This window comes from Topomyia yanbarensis, chromosome 3 (assembly GCF_030247195.1).
Source record: "Topomyia yanbarensis strain Yona2022 chromosome 3, ASM3024719v1, whole genome shotgun sequence".
NCBI classification, from domain to species: domain Eukaryota; kingdom Metazoa; phylum Arthropoda; class Insecta; order Diptera; family Culicidae; genus Topomyia; species Topomyia yanbarensis.
This window is the reverse complement of record NC_080672.1, coordinates 274640455-274662243: the sequence shown is the minus strand read 5'-3', so window position 1 is coordinate 274662243 and position 21789 is coordinate 274640455. Positions and strand designations below refer to the sequence as shown.

Genomic DNA, 21789 nt, shown 5'->3' with positions numbered 1-21789 from the left:
TTGAAGCACTTATTGAAATAAAGGAGGGTGGAAAAGTACTCAAAGCTGTTGCTCGATTTTACGTGGTAAAAGACGGACCACAGCCGTTGTTGGGAAGAGTAACAACAAAAACATTGGGGGTTTTGATAGTAGGTCTTCCTAGTCAACAAGAATCCATCCGGAATGTAGAAGTTACCCGACCATTTCCAAGCATTCGAGGAGTCAAAATTCACATACCGGTCGATAAATCAGTGCAGCCAGTAGCACAGTGACTACGACGAGTTCCATTTGCCACAATGGATCGAGTTGAGGCAAAGTTAAAGGAACTACTTGCCAAGGACATCATCGAGCCGGTTTCAGGACCAAGCCGTTGGGTGTCCCCGATGGTTTTTGTTATCAAGGACAGCGGAGATATACGACTATGTATCGATATGCGACAAGTGAATAAAGCGCGAGACCCACCCGTTACCAACCATAGAGGAAATTCGGTGGAAACTGAACGGGGCGATGAATTTTCCCAGATTACATATTACGTACACTTGGAACTGGACCATGAAAGTAAATCTTTGACGACATTTATAACACATAAAGGTAGGATCGGATGTTAAATTTTGTATTTTATTATTGGAACAAAGAATAATTATTGAATTTGTTATATTCTATTTTATGCTAACGGTATTAATCACGAATATAATTATTTTATTTATTCAAGGTTTATTTCTTTACAAACGACTGGTCTTCGGTATATCGTGCGCACCGGAAATCTTTCAAAAGATTATTGAGCAAATTTTGTCCGATTGTGATAACTGTATAAATTTTTTTGACGATATAATTATCGTTGGAAAGAACGAACAGGAACACGATAAAGCACTTCGAAAGGTTCTGGATAAACTTAAAGATTACGACATACTCATCAATCAGGTGAAATGTGCGTTTAAATTAACTGAAATTGAATTTTTGGGTCACCATTTTAACAAAGAGGGTATGACCCCGTCGCAAAGTAAAGTAGAAGCTATCAAGAATTTTCGTCTACCAGAAAGCTGTGAGGAAGTATGAAGTTTTCTAGGTTTGGTGAACTATGTCGGCGCATTTATTCCGAACTTAGCGACGATTTCTGCAACGTTACGGGAGCTTACTAAAGACAAGGCTGTATTCAAATGGGGATCAGAGGAAAAAAGTGCATTTCGTTAAACGTAACGATTATTTCACAAAAATGTTTAGTTCGTGTGACTCGAGTACTGATACACAACCATGCACTGTTAGGCCCCACGCAAAACTGACTCAGACATCACTTCGTTAAAAGTTTAATAACTTCTTTTAACAAAGCCGGATTGACTAGCAGTCTTCGACAAAGTTTTAGACAATTAAATTATCTTTCTTATTTTCACTTACTGTGATAATACGATGCATACAGTGCCATCTAGCGGCGAAAATGCGAGCTGCTGGGTTTTCTCCATGTAAATTGTTGAAAAATCCCATACAAACTTCAGGCACGTTGGTCCGGTAGTTAGACTTGTCCGATTTGCTTCAAATTTGGTGCAAGTACTCCTGGTGGGACTAGGAATCGACTCAGAGGTGAGCCGATAGGGGTCATTTTTTTTTCCTGTCACTCTACTGACCACGGATCGAACAAGCGTTTAGCTACGATGTAGTGTATAGAAAAGGGAAATGTAATATCGCGGATCCCCTATCGCGACTATCCAGATCATCCGATGCCGAAGCAGCATCCGCAAATGATCCAGAGTTGAGCGAGTTACGAGAATGTTTGAACCGCGGGATATGGAATTATTCGTCTGATTGTATCAAGCCTTACCATGCGTTCCGGAACGAGCTCGGAAAAGTAGAAGATCTAATAGTTCAAGGATCTAAACTTATTGTTCCGAAAGGCCTGCTACAGCGTATGTTGCAGTTGGCACACGAGGGTTACCCAGGTCAAACAAAAATGCAGTAACGGCTAAGGTATACTTGTTGGTGGCCAGGTACAGACGATACAATTGCTCGTACAGTTAACTCTTGCGAAGGATGTCGCCTTGTTAGCCTACCGGAACGCCCTGAGCCAATGCAGAGACGAATGCTTCCGGATACACCGTAGTGTGAAATAGCCGCACGTTTGGAACACATCTTTGTTCGCCTGGGATATCCTCGGACTATCACCTTAGACAACGGTCGTCAGTTCGTCAGTAGAGAATTTGAAGAGTATTGTGACCATCGTGGAATTATACTTTATAAAACCACGCCGTATTGGCCCCAAAGAGAACGGACTCGTAGAACGACAAAATCGATCATTGGTGAAAAGGCTTAAAATAAGTCAAGCCCTCAAGCGCGATTGCAGGAGGGATCTGCTTTTGTATTTGTCTATGTATTATTCAACACCCCATAGTACAACCGGGAAAACACCAGGGGAACTGATGTATGGCAGGAACATACGAACAAAATTGCCATCTTTGCGTGATGTTACTACTTCAGTTCCGACAACTGATTATAGAGACAGAGATCAACAGTTGAAAGAGAAGGGAAAGGATCTGGAGGACTCGCGTCGTAACGCCAAACCTTCAGGAATTGAAATCGGGGATAAGGTGTTGATGAAAAACGTGCTACCTAGAAACAAGCTTACTCCCACGTTTGATCCGACTGTAATGCACAGCTAAACAGGGATCACGAGTAACCGTCCAGAACTGTGAGACGGGGAAACCGTACGATCGAAATTCAAGCCATTTGAAGAAGCTTTTAGCGGAAGACAGTACTGCATAAGATACACCGGAGTCAACCGATAAGGGGGTAGATATTGATTCAGCACAGGACACGACCAGTACCCAACGTTTGGAACCACCTAGCTCCTGTAACGATAAATTAGTGAAGCGGTCGCAGCGGGAAATCAAAAGGCCAAGCCGTTTCGAAGATTGTTTGTTGAAGTTTTAAGTTTATACATATTGAATGAAGGGGATATGTGGTAAGGCTGTACCGAGTCTTTGGTGAAGCGCACTCTCTGTACGATATCTGTGGGAGAATAAATGATTGATGGTAGATTGCCGAGTTGAGCACATACGCGTGTTTTATTTACAAGCTACAATATCACAGGGCCGATTTCTTCACCCTCGCTTAGCGCTTAACCCAGGTTTAAACGTACTGGTGAACCAGGTTTTGAAAGTTAAGCGAGGGTGAAGAAATCGACCCGTAGCGGTAAAACATTAGTTGCGTTGTCTGCCGCAACTTGGGGGTCAATTGGTCCGCTTTCTCTCGCGTTTTCAATCATGTCCATGTCGTCTTTGGTACTGCATTCGTGTTGAATATCACGATGTGATATTCTTGTTTTTTGGGATTACGGGTCGCTGTTTGAAGGCAGTATAACGATATTAATCACGAATATAATTATTTTATTTATTCAAGGTTTATTTCTTTACAAACGACTGGTCTTCGGTATATCGTGCGCACCGGAAATCTTTCAAAAGATTATTGAGCAAATTTTGTCCGATTGTGATAACTGTATAAATTTTTTGACGATATAATTATCGTTGGAAAGAACGAACAGGAACACGATAAAGCACTTCGAAAGGTTCTGGATAAACTTAATGATTACGACATACTCCTCAATACTGCATTCGTGTTGAATATCACGATGTGATATTCTTGTTTTTTGGGATTACGGGTCGCTGTTTGAAGGCAGTTGATTTAGTGGTACTGAGCCCGATCATGGTTGAGTTAGTGTTTGCGCGATCCGCAGTCGTTGGTTTAAAAACTTGTTGTGGTTTAGCATACGACGATTGTGGTTCACTTTTGGTCGTAACAGATGGAATTTCCTTAGCAACCTCCGCGCAAGGTTTTCCCTGCTGTAGCAGTTGATCACAGAACTGGCACGTAGGAATCTGTCCTGGGTGCGTGACCTATGTTCGCTGATTATATGAGCCTCCGAAGATAAAAGTCGCAACGACAGAACGGAAATAAACTGAAACCGTGTCAATAAGATTCTTCAGCATAAGAATCGCCTAAAAGATTTACACCCACATAACTCGGCAAGGATTAACTGCCCATAATGACCACTGAATCACAATCCTCAAATAAGATTACCAGATTTGTTTAGAAAATATCGAAAAAAAAAAATACCAAAACATGGTTGTGCCATCCATAAGGTTCAATGGAAATGTAAATCTTGAGCAGCGTTTTTCTCGGCTTGCTGTTTTTCAATATGGGACTCTTATGCTTTAATGGGCAGTGAACCTCTGTTAGAAAAACTGGCAAAAATGAGTAAATCGTACGCAGGAGCATCCGTATATCGTAATGGTTGGCACAGCTGTATTATCGTGCAACATGAGGCCAAACTATGTCGCCATCCACCTCTGATACCGAACTCCTATCCCTCACCTCCCCGCGGTGCCAACCGGAGTACGGTGGCCTGTATGCCGTATTTGCTTAAACTCGGGACTGGGTCGGGTTCTATCTCCATCCGCTGTCAGTTCATTCACTTCGACAGATTGACGGATTGGAGCCTGTCTCAGTTTCGTAGCGAGCGGGAGTGGCATTGATAACGCTGTTCGCCATTGACGATGTAATGGTTCGTTCGGCTATCCAGTCGACAAAAGCGCCCTTCGATCCCGGTTCGAGTATTATACCTGCAGCTGTATTGAAAAAATGCTCGGACATCTTGGCTACACCACTCGCGCAACTTTTCAATATGTCACTTCAGCAGCAAACGTTTCCAGTGCACTGGAAATGTTCGACACTAATCACAGTTTTCAAAAAGGCGACAAGCGTAACGTTGAAAATTACTGTGAAATTATTTCGCTTGGAGTTTAATCAAAACTGATTGAGTCAGTGCAGTGGTTAACGAAACACTATTTGCTTCCTGCCGACACTATATTAGCACCTGTCAGCATGGTTTCTATCCTGACCGTTCGGTGGAAACCAATCTAGTGAGCTTTACGTCATTTTGTATGCACGGTTAAATAAAACAACCTGCAGAATAAGTTCTTTTAACCTACTTTTGAGTTGTGCGTCGCTTTCGCACTTATTAGTGTTGTCAAAAACAAAAAGAGAGATTCGACTCAGTCGAGTTCTTCCGTGGAGGAAGGTACTTTTGAGTTGTTTGGGGTGAACTCCAAATTAGGTAAATTCAACTTAAATTTGAGTATAAAAAACCTATCAATGAGTTGTAATTTTTGGCGTGGTTAAATGGAAACTACCTTCAACACGGTTTACCTAATTTTAAGTTCCCCCACGATACCACGAGATTGAGTCAAAGGAACTCAATTTTAGGTAGTTTTTCGTTTCCGTGTGGATAATATGTGCACAAAACTTCAAGTGTTTGCGATATATACAGATTTGATTTCCGCCTTTGACAAAGTGAATCACAATATCCTGATTGCCATACTGAAAAAACTTGGCTGCACGACTAGGTTTTGTAAGTGGCTTCGATCATTCATCGTCAAATTGTTGTTTGTATTGGCACTGCTCAGTCTGATTGCTTTTCGAACAGCTCTGGGGTTCCTCAAGGTAGTACACTCGGACCGCTGCTATTTTCGCTGTTTATTAATGACGTTGCTGGTACTTTAAATCATGGTGGTAAACTATTGTTCGCTGACGATGTTAAAATTATATTACGTAATTCGTGATCAGTCCGACTGCCTGTTACTGCAAGACTTTCTGGTTACTGTTAAGGGGGGTAAAGGTTTCAGCGTGAAAAAAACACTTTTTTGCGAATTTGATTCCAACTCCCCGTCAGTGCCATGCCCTCGTCCACAGGTGTTTTTTCTGGTTGTTTTACCCCAGTTACATAAAAAATATGAGATTTTTTAAGTTTCATGAAGCCATTTTCCGAAACTCGAGACTTATTCTATTTTTTGTGGTTCATCGACTAACTACAAGTCTAAGCTTTACAAAACTTATTGAATTTCCCATATCAGACAATTTTATCGAGAGTTATCGTGTTCGCCACGGCGCTCCTCGACTTGGAAATGGTTGAACGTCTACTCTTTGACCGCTCGTATGTGTGACTGAACTTTTTTTTTCTTGCACAATGAATGTATAATGCAATCCTAACATTGGACAAAAGATCTATTGTTGCCTTCAAAATTGTTAAACAAAATAACTTTCGTTTTGAACACTTTGCACCAGACGCTCCCCTTAAAAACAATACTCGTAAGGACACTCGCTATCAATAAATATGAAGTTTAGATATTTTTTCCAAATTAAAGATCCCTATTATCCCAATAGGTATTTAACAGTGAATTCGCACGAAAGATTTATATCATTTTCCCATTGCTAGAAATAAGACCAAAACATGCAACGGTTAATTTTAGGCCAATAGTATCTTCGGAATTTATTTGATGCAATATGTCCTTTGTTGATAATATGTTTTCGCGCAATAATCTCCTTATAAGTGAGATATTTTCTGTGCAAATTCCCAAATGGGAAAATTTTGGACTATTCCAAATTTTTTGTGCATAAGGACACAATACCTTACATAAAGTATGGTTTTTGTTTTAGTGTTTCGGATTCTGCTCGTCAGTAACTAGCACCAACTGGGTGACAGTTTCTGTTCATATTCCTCGTCGGCAAACAGAACTTCTGTGCTTACTATCGAGACATCACTCGGTATAAGCCAGTTGTTTAGTGTTCACGCAAGACGTGTAACTTTTTCAATTTTAGTATCTAACTAGTGCTAATTTGGGTACTAGTTTAGATACATCGTCTAACAAGACACCCAGTTGGTGCTAGTTACTGACGAGGAGAATCCGAAACACTAACACGAGATATTTTCATCAATTTTCTTTCAAGTGATTGTGTTGAGATGATGCCTTCAGCAAATTTGTAGCCATTACTTTTGCGAACAACTTTACTGAAGACACCAAATATCGATTCGAAATACTTCACAAGTTATAGCATATTGTTTGTGGATGACCCTTTGCCGCCTGTTTATTGTTCAATACAGTAATGATTCGTTTAAATAAGCCGTATTTCAGTGCGATGTCTGGAAGAAAACGAATACTGCGCTGAGCACAAAAACATTATAGAGTTACAAATCGTGTTCATGATACAGTTCACAGAACAAGACACCGCGATTCAGTTACACTTAATACAGTTAATATTGTCACGTTACTGTATGTAAAATCCGATAATAACCAAAAACTAACATATAAGGCCAAGTGAAATTACGAACATCATGATAAAACTGCTGATGAATATGAGTCACATCACTCCACGTGTCAAATTCGAAAGAAAATTCAATAATTAAAAATATATCGATAACGTGCATGAGAATTACGAAAATAGTGACTATGATCCTGAAATCATGAACATAAATCACATTACGATGAAAAAAATATCAAAAATTGCAGCTAAGATCCTAAAATCATGAACATAAATCACTCTTCTCGTAACTAAATTTTAACGATAACTTGAATAGAAATTATTAAAAACGTGAATGAGATCTTGAAATTATGAACATAAATCACATTAGGGGAGACCGCGGCTGGTTGGCCGAGTTTTACTGTCGTAATTTCTGTACTCATTCTGGTTAGACTTTTTGAAAAACGGTTTGCGCTGTCATGAAGATACAACCCTTGCGTACATATGTAATTTTTTCATTCATGAAAAAATCAGGGAAAAAGTTATTAGCAAACAAATACGAAAAGAAAAATCGGCCAACCAACCCAGGGCTGAGGTCGAGTTTGGTAAAATAAGTTAAACACGTTAAATGTAACCGTAGAAAACTTTTAATTAAAAAAACATAGTTTTTTCGTATATAGGTAATATAGGTGCCTTTCTCAGTAGAAAGGTATTGCAATTGCTCTGAAAACCGACTTTTTAACGGAGGCCCGGAGGGCCGAGTGACATATACCATTCGATTCAGTTCGTCGAGTTCGGCAAATGTCTGTGTATGTATGTGTATGTATATAGGCTGCTATTGAATTTCTAATGGATCCGACTTCCGGTTCCGGAATTACAGGATGGTGAGTACGATCACGCAGAAAATGTCAATTTTAATAAATTCTGCAACGAATGTATAAAGGTGAAAATTTTTCCAAAATATGACCACAACTGCTTCGATTTGTAGTATTAGGTCACTAACTGCCATTCAAAGTCTCTTTGGCCACATTGGCCACCATCATCGGTTCCGGAAGCTCCGGTGGAAGTATCCAAATTCAGAATAACAGTCACATCGGTTTCTCGGAGATGGCTAGACCGAATCAACCAAACTTAGTATCAAATGAAAGATGTTGAGTTCCCGTAAATGGCTATTAAATTTTATCCCGAACCGACTTCCGGTTCCGGAGTTACGGGTTGTGGCGTGCGATCACATACCAAATTGTGATTCAAACCGATACTCCGATGAAAGCAAAAAAGGTAAAAATTTCGCTAAAATGTCTCTCAAACAACTTTAATTTGCAGTTCTAGGTCACTGACGGCCAAACAAACTTTCGTTGACTACATTGACCACCATAGACGGAAATGGTTGGGCCGATTTTCACAAACTTAGTCCCAAATGATAGCTATATTATCCCCACAGATGTCTATAAAATTTCGCACGGATCGCTTATATGGTTCCAGAAATATAGACTGAACCGAAATTCTTATATAAGCCGGAACTCAAAATTTTTTTTCAAAGGGGGGACCTCATGAAATTTCAGAAATCGTATTTTTGATGCCAAACATCTTTAAAATGCATGAAACGTCGAGATTTTATGTTATCTCGAATTTTTTCTTTATAAAGATCGACTTTTTGGGACTTTGCCGATTTCGCACCTTTTTCAGTTCAATATTACCGTGGCTGTTTTTTCTTTTACAAAATTTTAGAACTCGAAATATGATTTCTTTTCCTGTATATAGTTGTCGTGTGATGTAAAGTAATAAAATGTAATATATGCATTTAAAAGCTTTTAATGAATATAAACAACGCACACATTCTCGTGTTCATGATTGAGAAAGGCACAATTGCACCGCTAGGTGGATTAAAACAGGTTTTGGACTTAGTTTTGGTAGCTTTGGTGAACTTTTTACCAGCTCTCGTTGATTTTTTTTCCTCCGCCAGCGTACGCTTACGTTTGATATCATTTTTCTGCTCCTCCAATATTGCTTTTATTGGGGAATCGGTCAAAATTCGGCGTTTACGACCTTGCCACTTCTTCGAATCAGATCGTGCACTCGCCTTGGGAAGAGCTCTGACGTCTTCAGAGAGGCTAACATCTGCAGCAGATTGTATGCTAATGGACGAGTTTTGTTCGGGGTTGGGTCGATCTGTGACAATCCTCCCAGAAACTCCTCAGGAGGAAAAATTTCAGGATTGAAGGGGCCCACGCCAAAGACTCTGAAACTCCAAATATCGGAATCAACTTTTTATAAACAATTGCCGACTTTTAATGATTCTAATCTCTCATTTCAATTTTGTAATAATTTTAAATTATGTTTATTACTTATTTCTAGTGTATATTTTTCCTTATAATCATCAATATTAGCATAATATCAAATTTTGCTTTGGAAAAGATTGGCATTTCACAAATATCAAAGTGCACATTACTCTACACTAAATTTACAACTCGGCCAACCTACCCCAATGTATATTTTCGAGAACAATCACGATTTACACAAACAAATATGAGATTACACTGATAACCGTTACACCATTTTGTTGGGTTTTGAATACCCTTTCCAGCAGTACTAAGTTATTGGAAATCGGATGTAAAATGATTCGCGTTACACATATTATTTTTCAGAAACAGAAATTTACTCACCACCACCACCAAAACACCTGAAATTACATCGGTACATTGGTGACCTAATACCCCACCAAAATCAGTATAGATATCGCTACTGCGCATAATACCCTTTTCGTAAAAGGCACTCGGCCAACCAGCCCCTTCGGTCAACCAGCCCCGGTCACCCCTACACGAGGTTAAAATATCAAAAATCGAGGCTACGATCCTGAAATCATGAACATTAATCACATTACACGTGGTTAAAATATCAGAAATCGTGACTACGATCCTGAAATCATGAACATTAATCACTACCCATAACTGAAATATCACGATGACATGAGTGGAAATTACGAAAATCGCGACAAAGATCTTGAAATCATGAACATAAAGCACGCTGTTCTTGTGGAATTATTTGATAGTAAATTCTCAGTAACGTGATGAGAAATTAGAAAAATCGCGAATACTGAAATACTGGACATCGTTTAAATGTAAGCTGTGTATTCCCAAATTATGAACCCGAATCACAAGAAAAACTAAACGTGTACAGGGAACAACTTATATAAATAAAATACTTATTATTTCATGAATACAAGGTTTATTATTCGTAATTTCAAGAATTTGATCACGGTTTTCGTAAATCGTTCAGTTCACGAAATCGTGATCTTGTATTTATGAACTTATGAACGGATTATGTTTTCGAGGTTCTAGGAATTCCGTACTCCCGTCTTACCCACAGTTACCCTAAATATGTTACCTAGAAGTATAAGATAGTGGGATTTTTCAAGACTTGTCTACCAAAGTACTGACTGTGGACCGAACGTATTCATAAGGGCCCAATAGTGTTTTAATAAAGTTTGTGAATATTTTGATAGCACATGATAACAAAACAAACTTAAACGACTAATTAATCGCATTTGGATGTAATTTCGATAATCGTTTTGATTTGTTGGTTGCATACTTAAATTCAAAGCAATATAATGTAATGAAATGTGCAATATTGTACAATGTGTGTATGTCGAAAGATTTACTGCGAATTTGAAGAATGTACTAACTTCAAATGGGTTTTCCCAATTCGATGTTTCATGTAGACTTACATCAGATGAAAAAAGAAAAAAAAATGAATTAAATGATGAATTCAAATAAAGAAATGATATAACATGCGAGTTTGCTAGCATTCTGAGAAGCAAATAATTGTTCCTGCTTGATTTTTTCGATGAGATTTTGCATTGTCCTTATGTTTATAGACGAACCATATAACAATCTTATGAATTCGAACTAAAAGTCATATCTACACCCATTTCAATAAATTGTCACATTCGAAACATTGTGAACACCAAATTTGTTCAAATTCAATAGGCTAACAAATTCGGGTCAAAAGACAAGAAAATCAAGGCAGGACACAACCGGGGATGACACGATCAGCTTTTCACGGTAATATTGTAGCGCCCATATTGATGATATACCGCGTATTTTCTTTAACCTAACTGCTGCACAATTTGTATAAACATATGTAAGAAAACCCCATCTAGAATATGCCATCAAAATAAAAATATCACGTTTCAGAAAAATAGACAATACCTTACGAATTACAAACTTGACTTGCAGATGTGTGTTAAATGTATTCACTTTGAACTACTTTATCATTTCATGGCTTGAAAAATCTATTTGTTAGTTCATTCAAATTTCCTCAGCTTACGCGATTTGTTCCACACACTTGTTATACCAATATGTGAACTATAATGTCTTGCTACACGGTGTTAGCAGTTTTTTTGTCGACCAGAGTAAAGCGTGTGCGAATAAATAAAGGTTGAACATTCTAGAGAGCAAAGTCAGGATATTTTAAGATCAACCATTGATGAGTTTGATGATTAGTCTGCAGAGAAACGTTGAACAGATCAGATCGCAATTCACTAGTAACAACTGAGAAGCGTGAATTAATTCCCATACTTTGGCTACTAACGAAAAAGTGGTTGAAATTGTGGCGTGTGATAGTGATTTTTCAAAGGTAATACAGCTATCTATTTATATGGAAATCTTTTGCGATAGATTATGCTAAAAACATTAATTGTTGGGAGATTGGCCACGAAAACCGGTACTATAGCGGAAGATTTTCTAGTGCTTTCTACGACGGTGCACGTGATTTAAAAATATGCGGGCTAGTGACTGCCAAAAAATTCGAGCTAAAAATAGTGCGGCGCTGAACGTTTTGTGACCTTTCAATTTCAGAAATAGACATGGCTAAGATTCCTGCTATCGGCATTGATCTCGGAACGACCTACTCCTGCGTTGGTGTGTTCCAGCATGGCAAGGTGGACATCATCGCCAACGATCAGGGAAACCGAACCACACCGTCTTACGTGGCGTTCACGGACAGTGAACGACTGATAGGCGATGCCGCCAAGAATCAGGTGGCGATGAATCCTAATAATACGATTTTCGGTGAGTTGAGCTGAGCAGTTTAAAATGGGGGCGATTAGAAATTACTTCGTGTATATTAAAAATGCAAAACATTCAAATGTGTGAAATGAGAGAAAATGGTATTATGCGGGTTGAATTAAGTTTGCCAATTGAACTGTTTGAGATTTACTTTTAAAATGATTTTGATGATGTTGAAAACTAGATCTTTAACGTTTTAATTATTTGCATTATTAAATTTTATCGGCCTTATTAGAATTAATGTATAATTGATCATTCGTTTGGTACTTTTTCTAGTAAATCTAGTATCTATGATCTAACGTTATTTTGTTGGCCACGTTTCACTGAAGCTGCATTTTTTTTTTCTAATTTCACGCTCACAGTGCTCAATCCTATATTTGTTATTTTAAAATAGTTCAAAACGCGGATGAACACAATTTCACAAATTTACATCAGCGATGGGTGAATTTGAAATGCCATAATCTTTTATTTATGTTACATAATCACCAGAATATTCCTGAAATTGACTGATAAAACTAAATAAAGCGAATAACAGTACTTGGACCAGGTTGTCGATTACAAATAGAGCAGTATTAAACTTGTTAATAACGAATATCGCACAGTTTAAAACTTCAATTCCTTTTTTAATCCATGCAATGGTGCAAGTATACTTTTCTTATATATGCGAACCATTTCAGGTCAGTGGTCATTTTTTCAATATAAATTTCAAAACACATGACATATTTCAATATTTGGAAAAAAAATCATCCATTTTTTAAGCGACGATCTAGCGCTAAATCCAAAAATCCTTCTTTTTTACATCAAAATTTTGAAAATGGTAGGGGAGACCGAGTAGGGTTGAAAGAGTTTAACTCATTATAACCCAGCTATGTTAAAACTTTTGGCAATTTATAAAATACTTCGTGAGCCCTAATTAAGCCGAATTAAGTATGGGAAAAATAAAATAACCACTTTGGAATGTTTTGTTGCGAACAAAGCTAACGTATGAAATTTCATACGCTGGGCTGATAGGGTATCAAAAAATCACTACAGAGAAAATTCGGCAAACATTCTTATATTTAGCATAAAATCGACTAATATTTTCAACAGTGGCGTATCTAGAAATTTGGGGTGGGGGGAGGTAGGGTTTGATAAAAATCGTTGATTTTTCGAAAATGCTTAAATTTTATGTAAGTTTGATAAATTATTGAAAGTTCAGAAACAAAATTAATCTAACAGATGCCATTTACAGTTTCTTTTATAATATGTCAATTAAGTCAAAGTACGTAAAAAACAAAGTGCACTTTTAAGACTAAATAAATGTTCGAAAACTTTTCTAACGGCCAATAAGGTTAAATAATTTCGAAAGCATCAACTTTGGAGTTTTGAAAACCTCGAAGAAGCTAACCAATATAAAAAGTACATCTTTTGATTTAATAATATTGGTGATTAAATCTTTTAGAAGTAATTATGGAGAAATAACTCTTCAAAAATAGTAAGAGACGTAGTGTCTTCAGCAAAGTTATTGATAATGTTTTTTAAACAACTTTGTTGAAAATATATCGTATATACGTAAAAGTATATCGAGATATAAAACGATATTTAACAAATTTTCTTACAGCCAGCTCATTTCAATAATTTATTTTACTGTAGGTTTTAGAGACTATTTTCAATAGAATGGGAATTATATTGTTTATACACAGCAGATGATTTTTATCAATTACAGTAATATCAGAATTACCTGAAAACCATTAATTCTTTCACACATAGTCGATGTGGTGCTATCATATGACAAGCGTCATTTTGCACACTTCGAGAAAAACGAGTTGTTAAGCTTGAGATTGAATATCTTGAAACTTATAAATGATAAAAACAATTCAGAGAAGAGATGCTTCTATCTTGTGTGTATTAATCTCTCAATTATTACGGAGATCGGTTGATCATGTTGAGAGTGTTGGCCAAAAATGTAATGCACTCACACGTGTCATATGTGTATATTGATGACAAAATATGTACGGTGTATCATAACATGCAGCTTCTCAGAAAGAATTTTGATAGAAACTGAATCAAAAGCCCCCTCTATATCTAGGAAAACCGATGCCATCTGCTAGCATAGGCCATTTGAATTTCTGTTGAGAGCAACGCAAGACAATCGTTCGTCCCTTTTCCTTTGCGGAAATCAAATTGTGTATCTGACAGTAAGCCATTTGCTTCAACCCAATTGTCGAGGCGAAACAAGATAATTTTCTCGAACAACTTTCGGATACAGGACAGCATTGCAATCGGTCGATACGAGTTGTGGTCGGAGGCTGGTTTTTTGGATGGCGATAACCTTCATTTGCCTCCAGTCATGAGCGACAATATTACCCTCAAGAAACTTATTAAATAAATTCAACAAGCGTCTCTTGGCAGAGTCTGGCAGATTAACAAGTTGAATTTGATTCTGTCTGGCCCTGGGGCTTTATAGTTACATGACAAGAGAGCAAGTGAGAACTCCACCATCGAAAACGGTGTTTCGTTCGCGCTATCGTGAGGAGACGCGGCGCGGTAGATCTTCTGTGCCGGGGCGGAATCCGGACAAACTTTCTTGGCAAAATCGAATATCCAAAGGTTTGAATATTCCACGCTCTCATTTGTACTGCTCCGGTTTCATGAGCACCGGGTCGTGCCCCAAAGAGTGCTCATCGATGTTTCTCTCGTTAGCCTGTCGACGAACCAGCACCAGTAGCTACGTTTTTTGGCTTTCATCAAATTCTTCATGCGCGTTTCCGCCATCGCGTACTGTCGGTAGCTAGCTGACATCCCGTCATCCCGGAAGGTCTTATACGCGGCGGCCTTCTCCGCGTACAAGTCTGAGCACTCTTTGTCCCACCATGGGTTGGGAGGATGCCCGCGAGAGTTCGCGTCTGGTATGCGTTTAGTTTGAGCTTGAATCGCGATATCGAGAATCAAGCCAGCCAAGAACCCGCACTCTTCCTCCGGAGAAAGCTCTTGTGTTGATTTTACTTTTTTGGATATCACGGACGCGTAGCTCTTCCAATCAATATTTCGTGTGAGGTCATACGAAACATTGATTGTATTCGGTGACCCTGAACCGTTAGCAATATTAATTACGATTGGCAGATGGTCGCTGCCGTGGGGATCAGAGACTACCTTCCATATGCAATCTAACCGCAGCGATGTCGAGCAGAGGGACAGATCTTAGGCGCTCGGTCGCGCTGGAGGGGCAGGAATCCGTGTCATTTCATCCGTGTTCAAAATGGTCATATTGAAGTTGTCGCGAAGCTCATGGAGTGAGGTAGATCGATTATCGTCATGAAGACAACCCCATGCCGTACCGTGGGAGTTGAAGTCAGCTAAAACTAGCCTCGGTGTGGGGAGGAGCTCCGCAATATCGCAAAGCCGACGGTGGCTAACTGAGGCTCTTGGGGGGATGTAGGTGGAAGCAATCCAAAGGTCTTTGCCTTTAATTCTGGTTTGGCAAGCGACAACTTCAATGCCTGGTGTCGAGGGTAGGACGATTCGATTGAAAGAATAGCACTTTTTGATCCCCAAAAGTACTCCTCCGTAAGAATCTTCTCGATCCAAGCGAATAATATTAAAATCGTGGAAGTGTAGGTTTATTTCTGAAGTGAGCCATGTCTCGCATAGAGCAAATGCATCACATTTCAAATTATTTAGTAAAATTTTAAACGAATCGATTTTCAGGATAGTGCTTCTGCACTTCCACTGTAGAACAGTGATTAAATCCTTGACCTCGTTCGATGAATTAGCCATCGAAGGATACAATCGCTGAAAGGAGGGACCATTTCGCAGTGAACTGCATCAAAAATGTTTTACTGCGGGGAGAAAGCTTATCAGGATGCTTTTAAGGGAGTCAGAAATATTTAAAGCTGTAAGAATACGGTCCACAATGTCAGAAAAAGCAGCGCTGGTTTCTTTCTCTGGCTGAGATATGAGAACGCTTGGTGTATTTGATGTTCCTGGAAGTGCTGGGAACTTCTGTTCTGAGCTCAAGTTACTGAGACCTGGAGCAACTGGCTTCGCTTTTGCACCTGTACTTCATTGAGTAAATATTTTAGGAGGTCCATGAAGAGACACCTTCTGGCCTTTTGGCCTCTACGACGAAGCTTGGAAGAGGAAATGTTTCTCCTTTTTCTATTGCTTCTAGGCACAGCCGAAGATGTTCCCTCCTGGAGTTCATCACAGTCGCCTTTGTCAGTAGATGTTCGTTGAGGCCGGTGGCATAGCTATCTTAAGCATTTCTGCAAAAGATCGCTTAGAGTGTCCCTAAAGGGGACGCTTAAGATTCTCCTCGCGCTGTTTGTACGCGGGACATGAAGGGAGATCATGTGGGTTTTCCCCACAGTAGAGACACTTTTCGACATCTCTTTTACAGGAATCATCCGCATGATTCCCACCGCATTTCCCACAACGGGCCCTATTGCCACAATGGGAGGGTGTGTGTCCCAATTGTTTGCAATTAGTATAGTTCATGACCCGTGGCACAAAGAGGCAAACAGGTAGACGAACCTTGTCAAAGAGGAGGTAGTTGGGTAGAGCAGAACCGGCGAAGGTCACCCAATATGAGTCTGAGCAGACGTATGTTTTCTTCTCGTCAGCTGCGACCGATGCTGAATGCAAACGTTTGCACTTCAGTATATTCACTTCCTTAAGATGAGGTCTTTGAAATAGCCAGTCCCATATTCTAGCAGGTCCTCGCAACTCAGACTCGAATCGGAAACGACCCCACTGACTTTAACCCTGTTAGCTGGAATATACACCCTGTACTCCTTCGTAAAGGGCCCATAGCCAGCAATATCATTTGTTTGATTTAAACTGTTAACAACCACCCGCTTATCAGGGCGAATTTTCGATATTTCTGTCACGGCCGAATACCGATCCGTCAGAACTCGAGAAATCTGCAATAGATTCAAACACTGTTTTGTCTTTGGTCTGAAAGAAGATCACAAATGGGCCGGTGACCGAGCTCGGATATACTTTGAGTCGGGGAGCCGATTTTGTTTCGACGTCCATCTCACCTTTAGATGAACCGCCTTCAGGGGAAGTCATTTTTGCACGGGCCTATTGCCCAGTGCACGTTGGTAAAAGAACCAAGAAGGGGAAATGTAAACTAATACTTAAATTGTGTATGTAACGGTATCCAGACGGCTTACTAGAAGAACTGCTTCACTCGTCACTGACCGGCTAACGGTACTCAGAAACAGAAACACAAATGAAGGGAAAAAACACTGAAACCTTGACGAGGCGGAGAGTGCGCAAGATAACCTTGAACGCGGATTAGCACTATTTTTTATCGTTATATGCTGCACGGACTGGCAAAACACTTCTGTCTCGACTGAGCGCTCAAAGACGAATGAGAAAATTAATAATATGTATTGTTCATATTTTGGTTTGAATATTGTCCAACTTTGACATTCGAAAACACAATGGAATTTTACAAAAAAAAATGTCATTGAGCATACACATTATAAATTATAGGGTATTAAATAGCGTTCACAGAAGACCAGAAGTTTGAAAACGCCTTTATTGTATAACAAGTATGATCCAGAAATGTGTTGTTTTTGCGTATTTCATACGCTAGGTCGTAATGGGACTTTAATGAAAATAAAAGCTTATTGTTTTTCTCTTTTTACTTTATTGCAGATGCCAAACGCTTGATCGGTCGCAAGTTCGACGATCCGACCGTACAGTCCGATATGAAGCACTGGCCGTTCGACGTGGTAAACGATGGAGGAAAACCAAAGCTAAAAGTCGAGTACAAGGGAGAGAAAAAGACATTTTTCCCCGAGGAAGTTTCCTCGATGGTGCTGACCAAGATGAAGGAAACCGCCGAGGCTTACCTGGGCTACAAGATTGCTAGTGCTGTTATTACGGTACCGGCCTATTTTAACGATTCGCAACGTCAGGCTACAAAGGATGCCGGAGCGATTGCCGGGCTGAATGTACTGCGAATCATCAATGAACCGACGGCTGCCGCCATTGCGTACGGTTTGGACAAGAAGGGTGCTGGAGAGAGAAACGTCTTGATTTTTGATTTGGGTGGCGGTACTTTTGATGTGTCCGTTCTGACCATTGAGGATGGTATTTTTGAGGTTAAGTCTACTGCTGGCGATACCCACTTGGGCGGTGAGGATTTCGATAATCGGATGGTTAGCCACTTTGTAGAAGAGTTTAAGAGAAAGCATAAGAAGGATATCTCGAGTAATAAGCGTGCTTTGAGACGATTGCGTACAGCTTGCGAGAGAGCGAAACGTACTCTATCTGCGTCCACTCAAGCGAGTATTGAGATTGATTCCCTTTTCGAGGGTATCGATTTTTACACATCGATGACGCGTGCTCGATTCGAAGAGCTGAATTCGGATCTGTTCCGTGATACGATGGAACCGGTTGCCAAATCTCTTCGCGATGCCAAAATGGACAAAAGCAATATTCATGATATCGTTTTGGTCGGTGGATCGACTCGTATTCCAAAGGTGCAGAAGCTGTTGCAGGACTTTTTCAACGGTAAAGAATTAAACAAATCAATCAATCCAGATGAAGCTGTGGCCTATGGAGCCGCTGTACAGGCCGCTATTCTACAAGGCGATACATCGGACGCGGTGCAGGACTTACTACTTCTGGACGTCACTCCTTTGTCGCTGGGTATCGAAACTGCTGGCGGTGTAATGACTGTTCTAATCAAGCGTAACACCACAATCCCGACCAAGCAGACTCAGACTTTTACCACTTATTCGGATAATCAACCGGGAGTTCTGATCCAAGTATTTGAAGGCGAGCGTGCCATGACTAAGGATAACAACTTGCTAGGCAAGTTTGAATTGAGTGGAATTCCTCCAGCCCCGAGGGGAGTTCCCCAGATTGAAGTTACCTTCGATATTGATGCAAATGGTATTATGAATGTATCGGCGATCGAGAAATCAACCAATAAGGAAAATCGAATCACCATCACTAACGACAAGGGTCGCTTGAGTAAAGAGGATATCGATAGGATGGTTAACGAAGCAGAGAAGTTCCGCAGTGAGGACGACAAACAAAAGGAAAAGATTACTGCGAAAAACTCGCTCGAATCCTATTGCTTCAACATGAAATCGACTATGGAGGATGCCAATATTAAGGACAAGATCCCCGAAACCGATAAGACTTTGATATTGGATAAGTGTAACGCGACTATTAGCTGGCTCGATGCTAATCAGACAGCTGAAAAGGAAGAGTTTGAACATAAGCAAAAGGAGCTGGAAGCAGTTTGTAATCCGATTATTCAGAAGCTGTATCAGAGCTCTGGTGGAATGCCAGGTGGAATGCCGGGTGGTATGCCTGGAGCTGGTGGACCACCACCAACGGGAACTGCTGGCCCGACTATTGAAGAAGTTGATTAAAGTCAGCTGGTTGTGCTAGGGTATTTGCATAATAAAAGACTAATTCAAAACTAGTTATTCCGGGTTTTTCTGTTTTATTTCTGAAATAGTCGCAACTTTTGACTCATTTTCTTTGTTTACACAGTTCACGTGTTAGGACAAACTCATTCGACCGAAAACATTTGTAACGAACAGAAACAAAATTTACACATTGTAACACAGTTTCTATTTTTTCGTTCATCATCAATGTTTATTGGAAATGACTGAACGTTATTTTGTTTTTATTAATTCAATGCTGTTTACATGCCTTAATATCTATACGACTCCGCCTTCGTCGTTGCTGCGATTGTATATAAATTCTTACCATCTAAACTGTTTTTTCGTAACGAATATTCGCTATAAACTTCCGCAACATCTTTTGACAGCCATTTTTACGCTTTATACATCAACCAAATTGTTCATGTGTATTTCCTTGGAATAGTTTTTTTTGCCAAACTGAACATTTTTCTTCAGGAAGCATTGCACGAATAGTAGGTTCCGAACTCACAGATCTAATTAAGGTAACACATTTTTCTATTTTGTTTTTACTTTCTTTCTAAAGCTTTTGCAGATAATAAGAAACGCCAATTTATATACATTCCGAGCTTCATGTAGTCTCATATTAAGCCGTTAGTCTGTTGTTTTCCAATGTACAGGTTTCTGATACGTTAAAGTTGTGTAGTGCATTTTTTCCAATAGGTTTGTAATTTTTCACTTTTCACTCGGATCGGGATATTTTTTTCTGTTGAACCAGCATATTTTTAACGTACTTTTGAGGATCTACATCATTTTTTTTTGTAAAATATAACAATTTGTTCTTTTTAGTGCACAAAGCAAGCATCGTTTAGTAGGAAAATGGGCGTAGATGTTCGAATCACTCGAAGATCAAATATTGACTCCCAAACGAAACTCTAATTCAAGTTTAAGTTTTCCATCTGCGTGTTTAATTTTGAATAAATTACAAAAAAATATCCCGATCAGTGACGAATGACCTGGAAGGTTAAAGCTGCTAATAAATCACTAATAATAATTTCTCGATCCTTTTACCGCTTTTGATTTTAGATTGAGTGACACTGTCAAACGTTAGAAATGGAAACGCTGCACTCGAACGTCGGTGTTAGCTAAGTAAAGATTCAATGAATGTGAGTAATTGATTTTTGTTTTAGGAAATACGCTTAGAAGCTTGACATTAACTCATGAACATGTGGATTTGGAAAATGCAAAACAACTCGTACAGATCCTATCTATTCCACCGTATGTAAACCACTAAATTTTTGGAGAAAGGCAAGCTCCTTACCCTGCTTAGTATGACTGCTTTCTGTTCTCGTGTGTTGAATGGAGAATCATGTTGTACTTTACTCGATATTTTAGTTCATAAATTCAGTCATAAAAATATTTTCTCCTGTATTCCTCATGCAATCTTTGATCTCATTAGAAATTCCTGTCACCAATTTGCCTCTGCCATAGTTAGTTAAATTTGCACGGCTGCTGTCTTATATCTGATTGAGCTTTTTCATCTATTTGCTGGTGAGTATTGCTTATTTAGTGGTTTAATTCAATGCTGCCGATATGATCTCTGCTCGATCCACTGTTGGAACATTAGGATTTAGACTGTGCTAGAGTTAACCTACCAGCCAACCGATACTATTGTTTATTAATTACATGGAACAAGGGCTAAATCGATTCGATTCACAATCTGATTTCCTGGTTGTTTTGTTTTGATTGGTCTTTCGTTAGGTCTTTAATTCTAGCCTGCTGTTGTTTCATCAGATTCGTCATTATTTTCCTCTATCGACTATTTATTTATTACACTATATAAATGTCGTACTTGTAAGTTGTAACTTATCTAAAAAATCCATAAAACTTCTATTTAACAATGATGATAACTGCTAGGTTGTGTCGTTCGCGGTTGTGTTTTGTTTTTTTTTCTATTGTTGTTGTTGTTGTAGTGAATCATCCATTTAACGCAGTTTTCAAAAGTTGTTTGTTGTCATATGTTGCTTTATTTTAATAGTTCAGTGGAGCTGCACGGGCCGTCAAAGCCCCCGCATGTACTATCACTAATAGACCTCTGGCTTAGGTTTGGAGAAAGCTGAGAAGAAAAAAAAATAGAGTCAGTATATTATTGGAAGATGCAAATACTGCGCCGTTTGTCTTAATATATTCAATAGTTAGAAACATTTTTCCAAACTTTCGTGTGCTTTTATGATATTTGCATATAATTTAGTTGGACGAATTGGCGAAAGTTTGAATATTTTGAATGATCATCACTATTGAATACGCGT

The 21789-nt window shown here is 39.1% G+C and overlaps 2 protein-coding genes across 4 annotated transcripts in view; one reads left to right on the top strand and one right to left on the bottom strand.

Moving 5' to 3' along the window:
• The first annotated feature begins 11516 nt into the window (after positions 1-11516).
• Positions 11517-19539, top strand: LOC131690254 (heat shock 70 kDa protein cognate 4-like). Its single transcript, XM_058975857.1, has 3 exons — positions 11517-11676; positions 11898-12110; positions 17754-19539. Exons 2-3 carry the CDS (start codon positions 11906-11908, stop codon positions 19484-19486), a joined length of 1938 nt encoding a protein of 645 aa, XP_058831840.1. The 5' UTR covers positions 11517-11676; positions 11898-11905; the 3' UTR covers positions 19487-19539.
• LOC131690257 (uncharacterized) overlaps positions 19538-21789 on the bottom strand; it is a 113969-nt gene continuing 111717 nt past the window's right edge. For all 3 annotated transcript variants that reach the window (XM_058975883.1, XM_058975885.1, XM_058975884.1), the window contains one exon: positions 19538-21596. In XM_058975883.1, the coding sequence (XP_058831866.1) occupies positions 21507-21596 (90 nt within the window). In that variant the 3' untranslated portion in view covers positions 19538-21506. The remainder of the gene's footprint in view (positions 21597-21789) is intronic.

Coding starts and splice junctions, on each gene's coding strand:
- LOC131690254 (XM_058975857.1), top strand. CDS start 11,906: ATGGCTAAGATTCCTGCTATCGGCATTGATCTCGGAACGACCTACTCC. Junction 12,111..17,753: donor TCCTAATAATACGATTTTCG/GTGAGTTGAGCT, acceptor ACTTTATTGCAG/ATGCCAAACGCTTGATCGGT.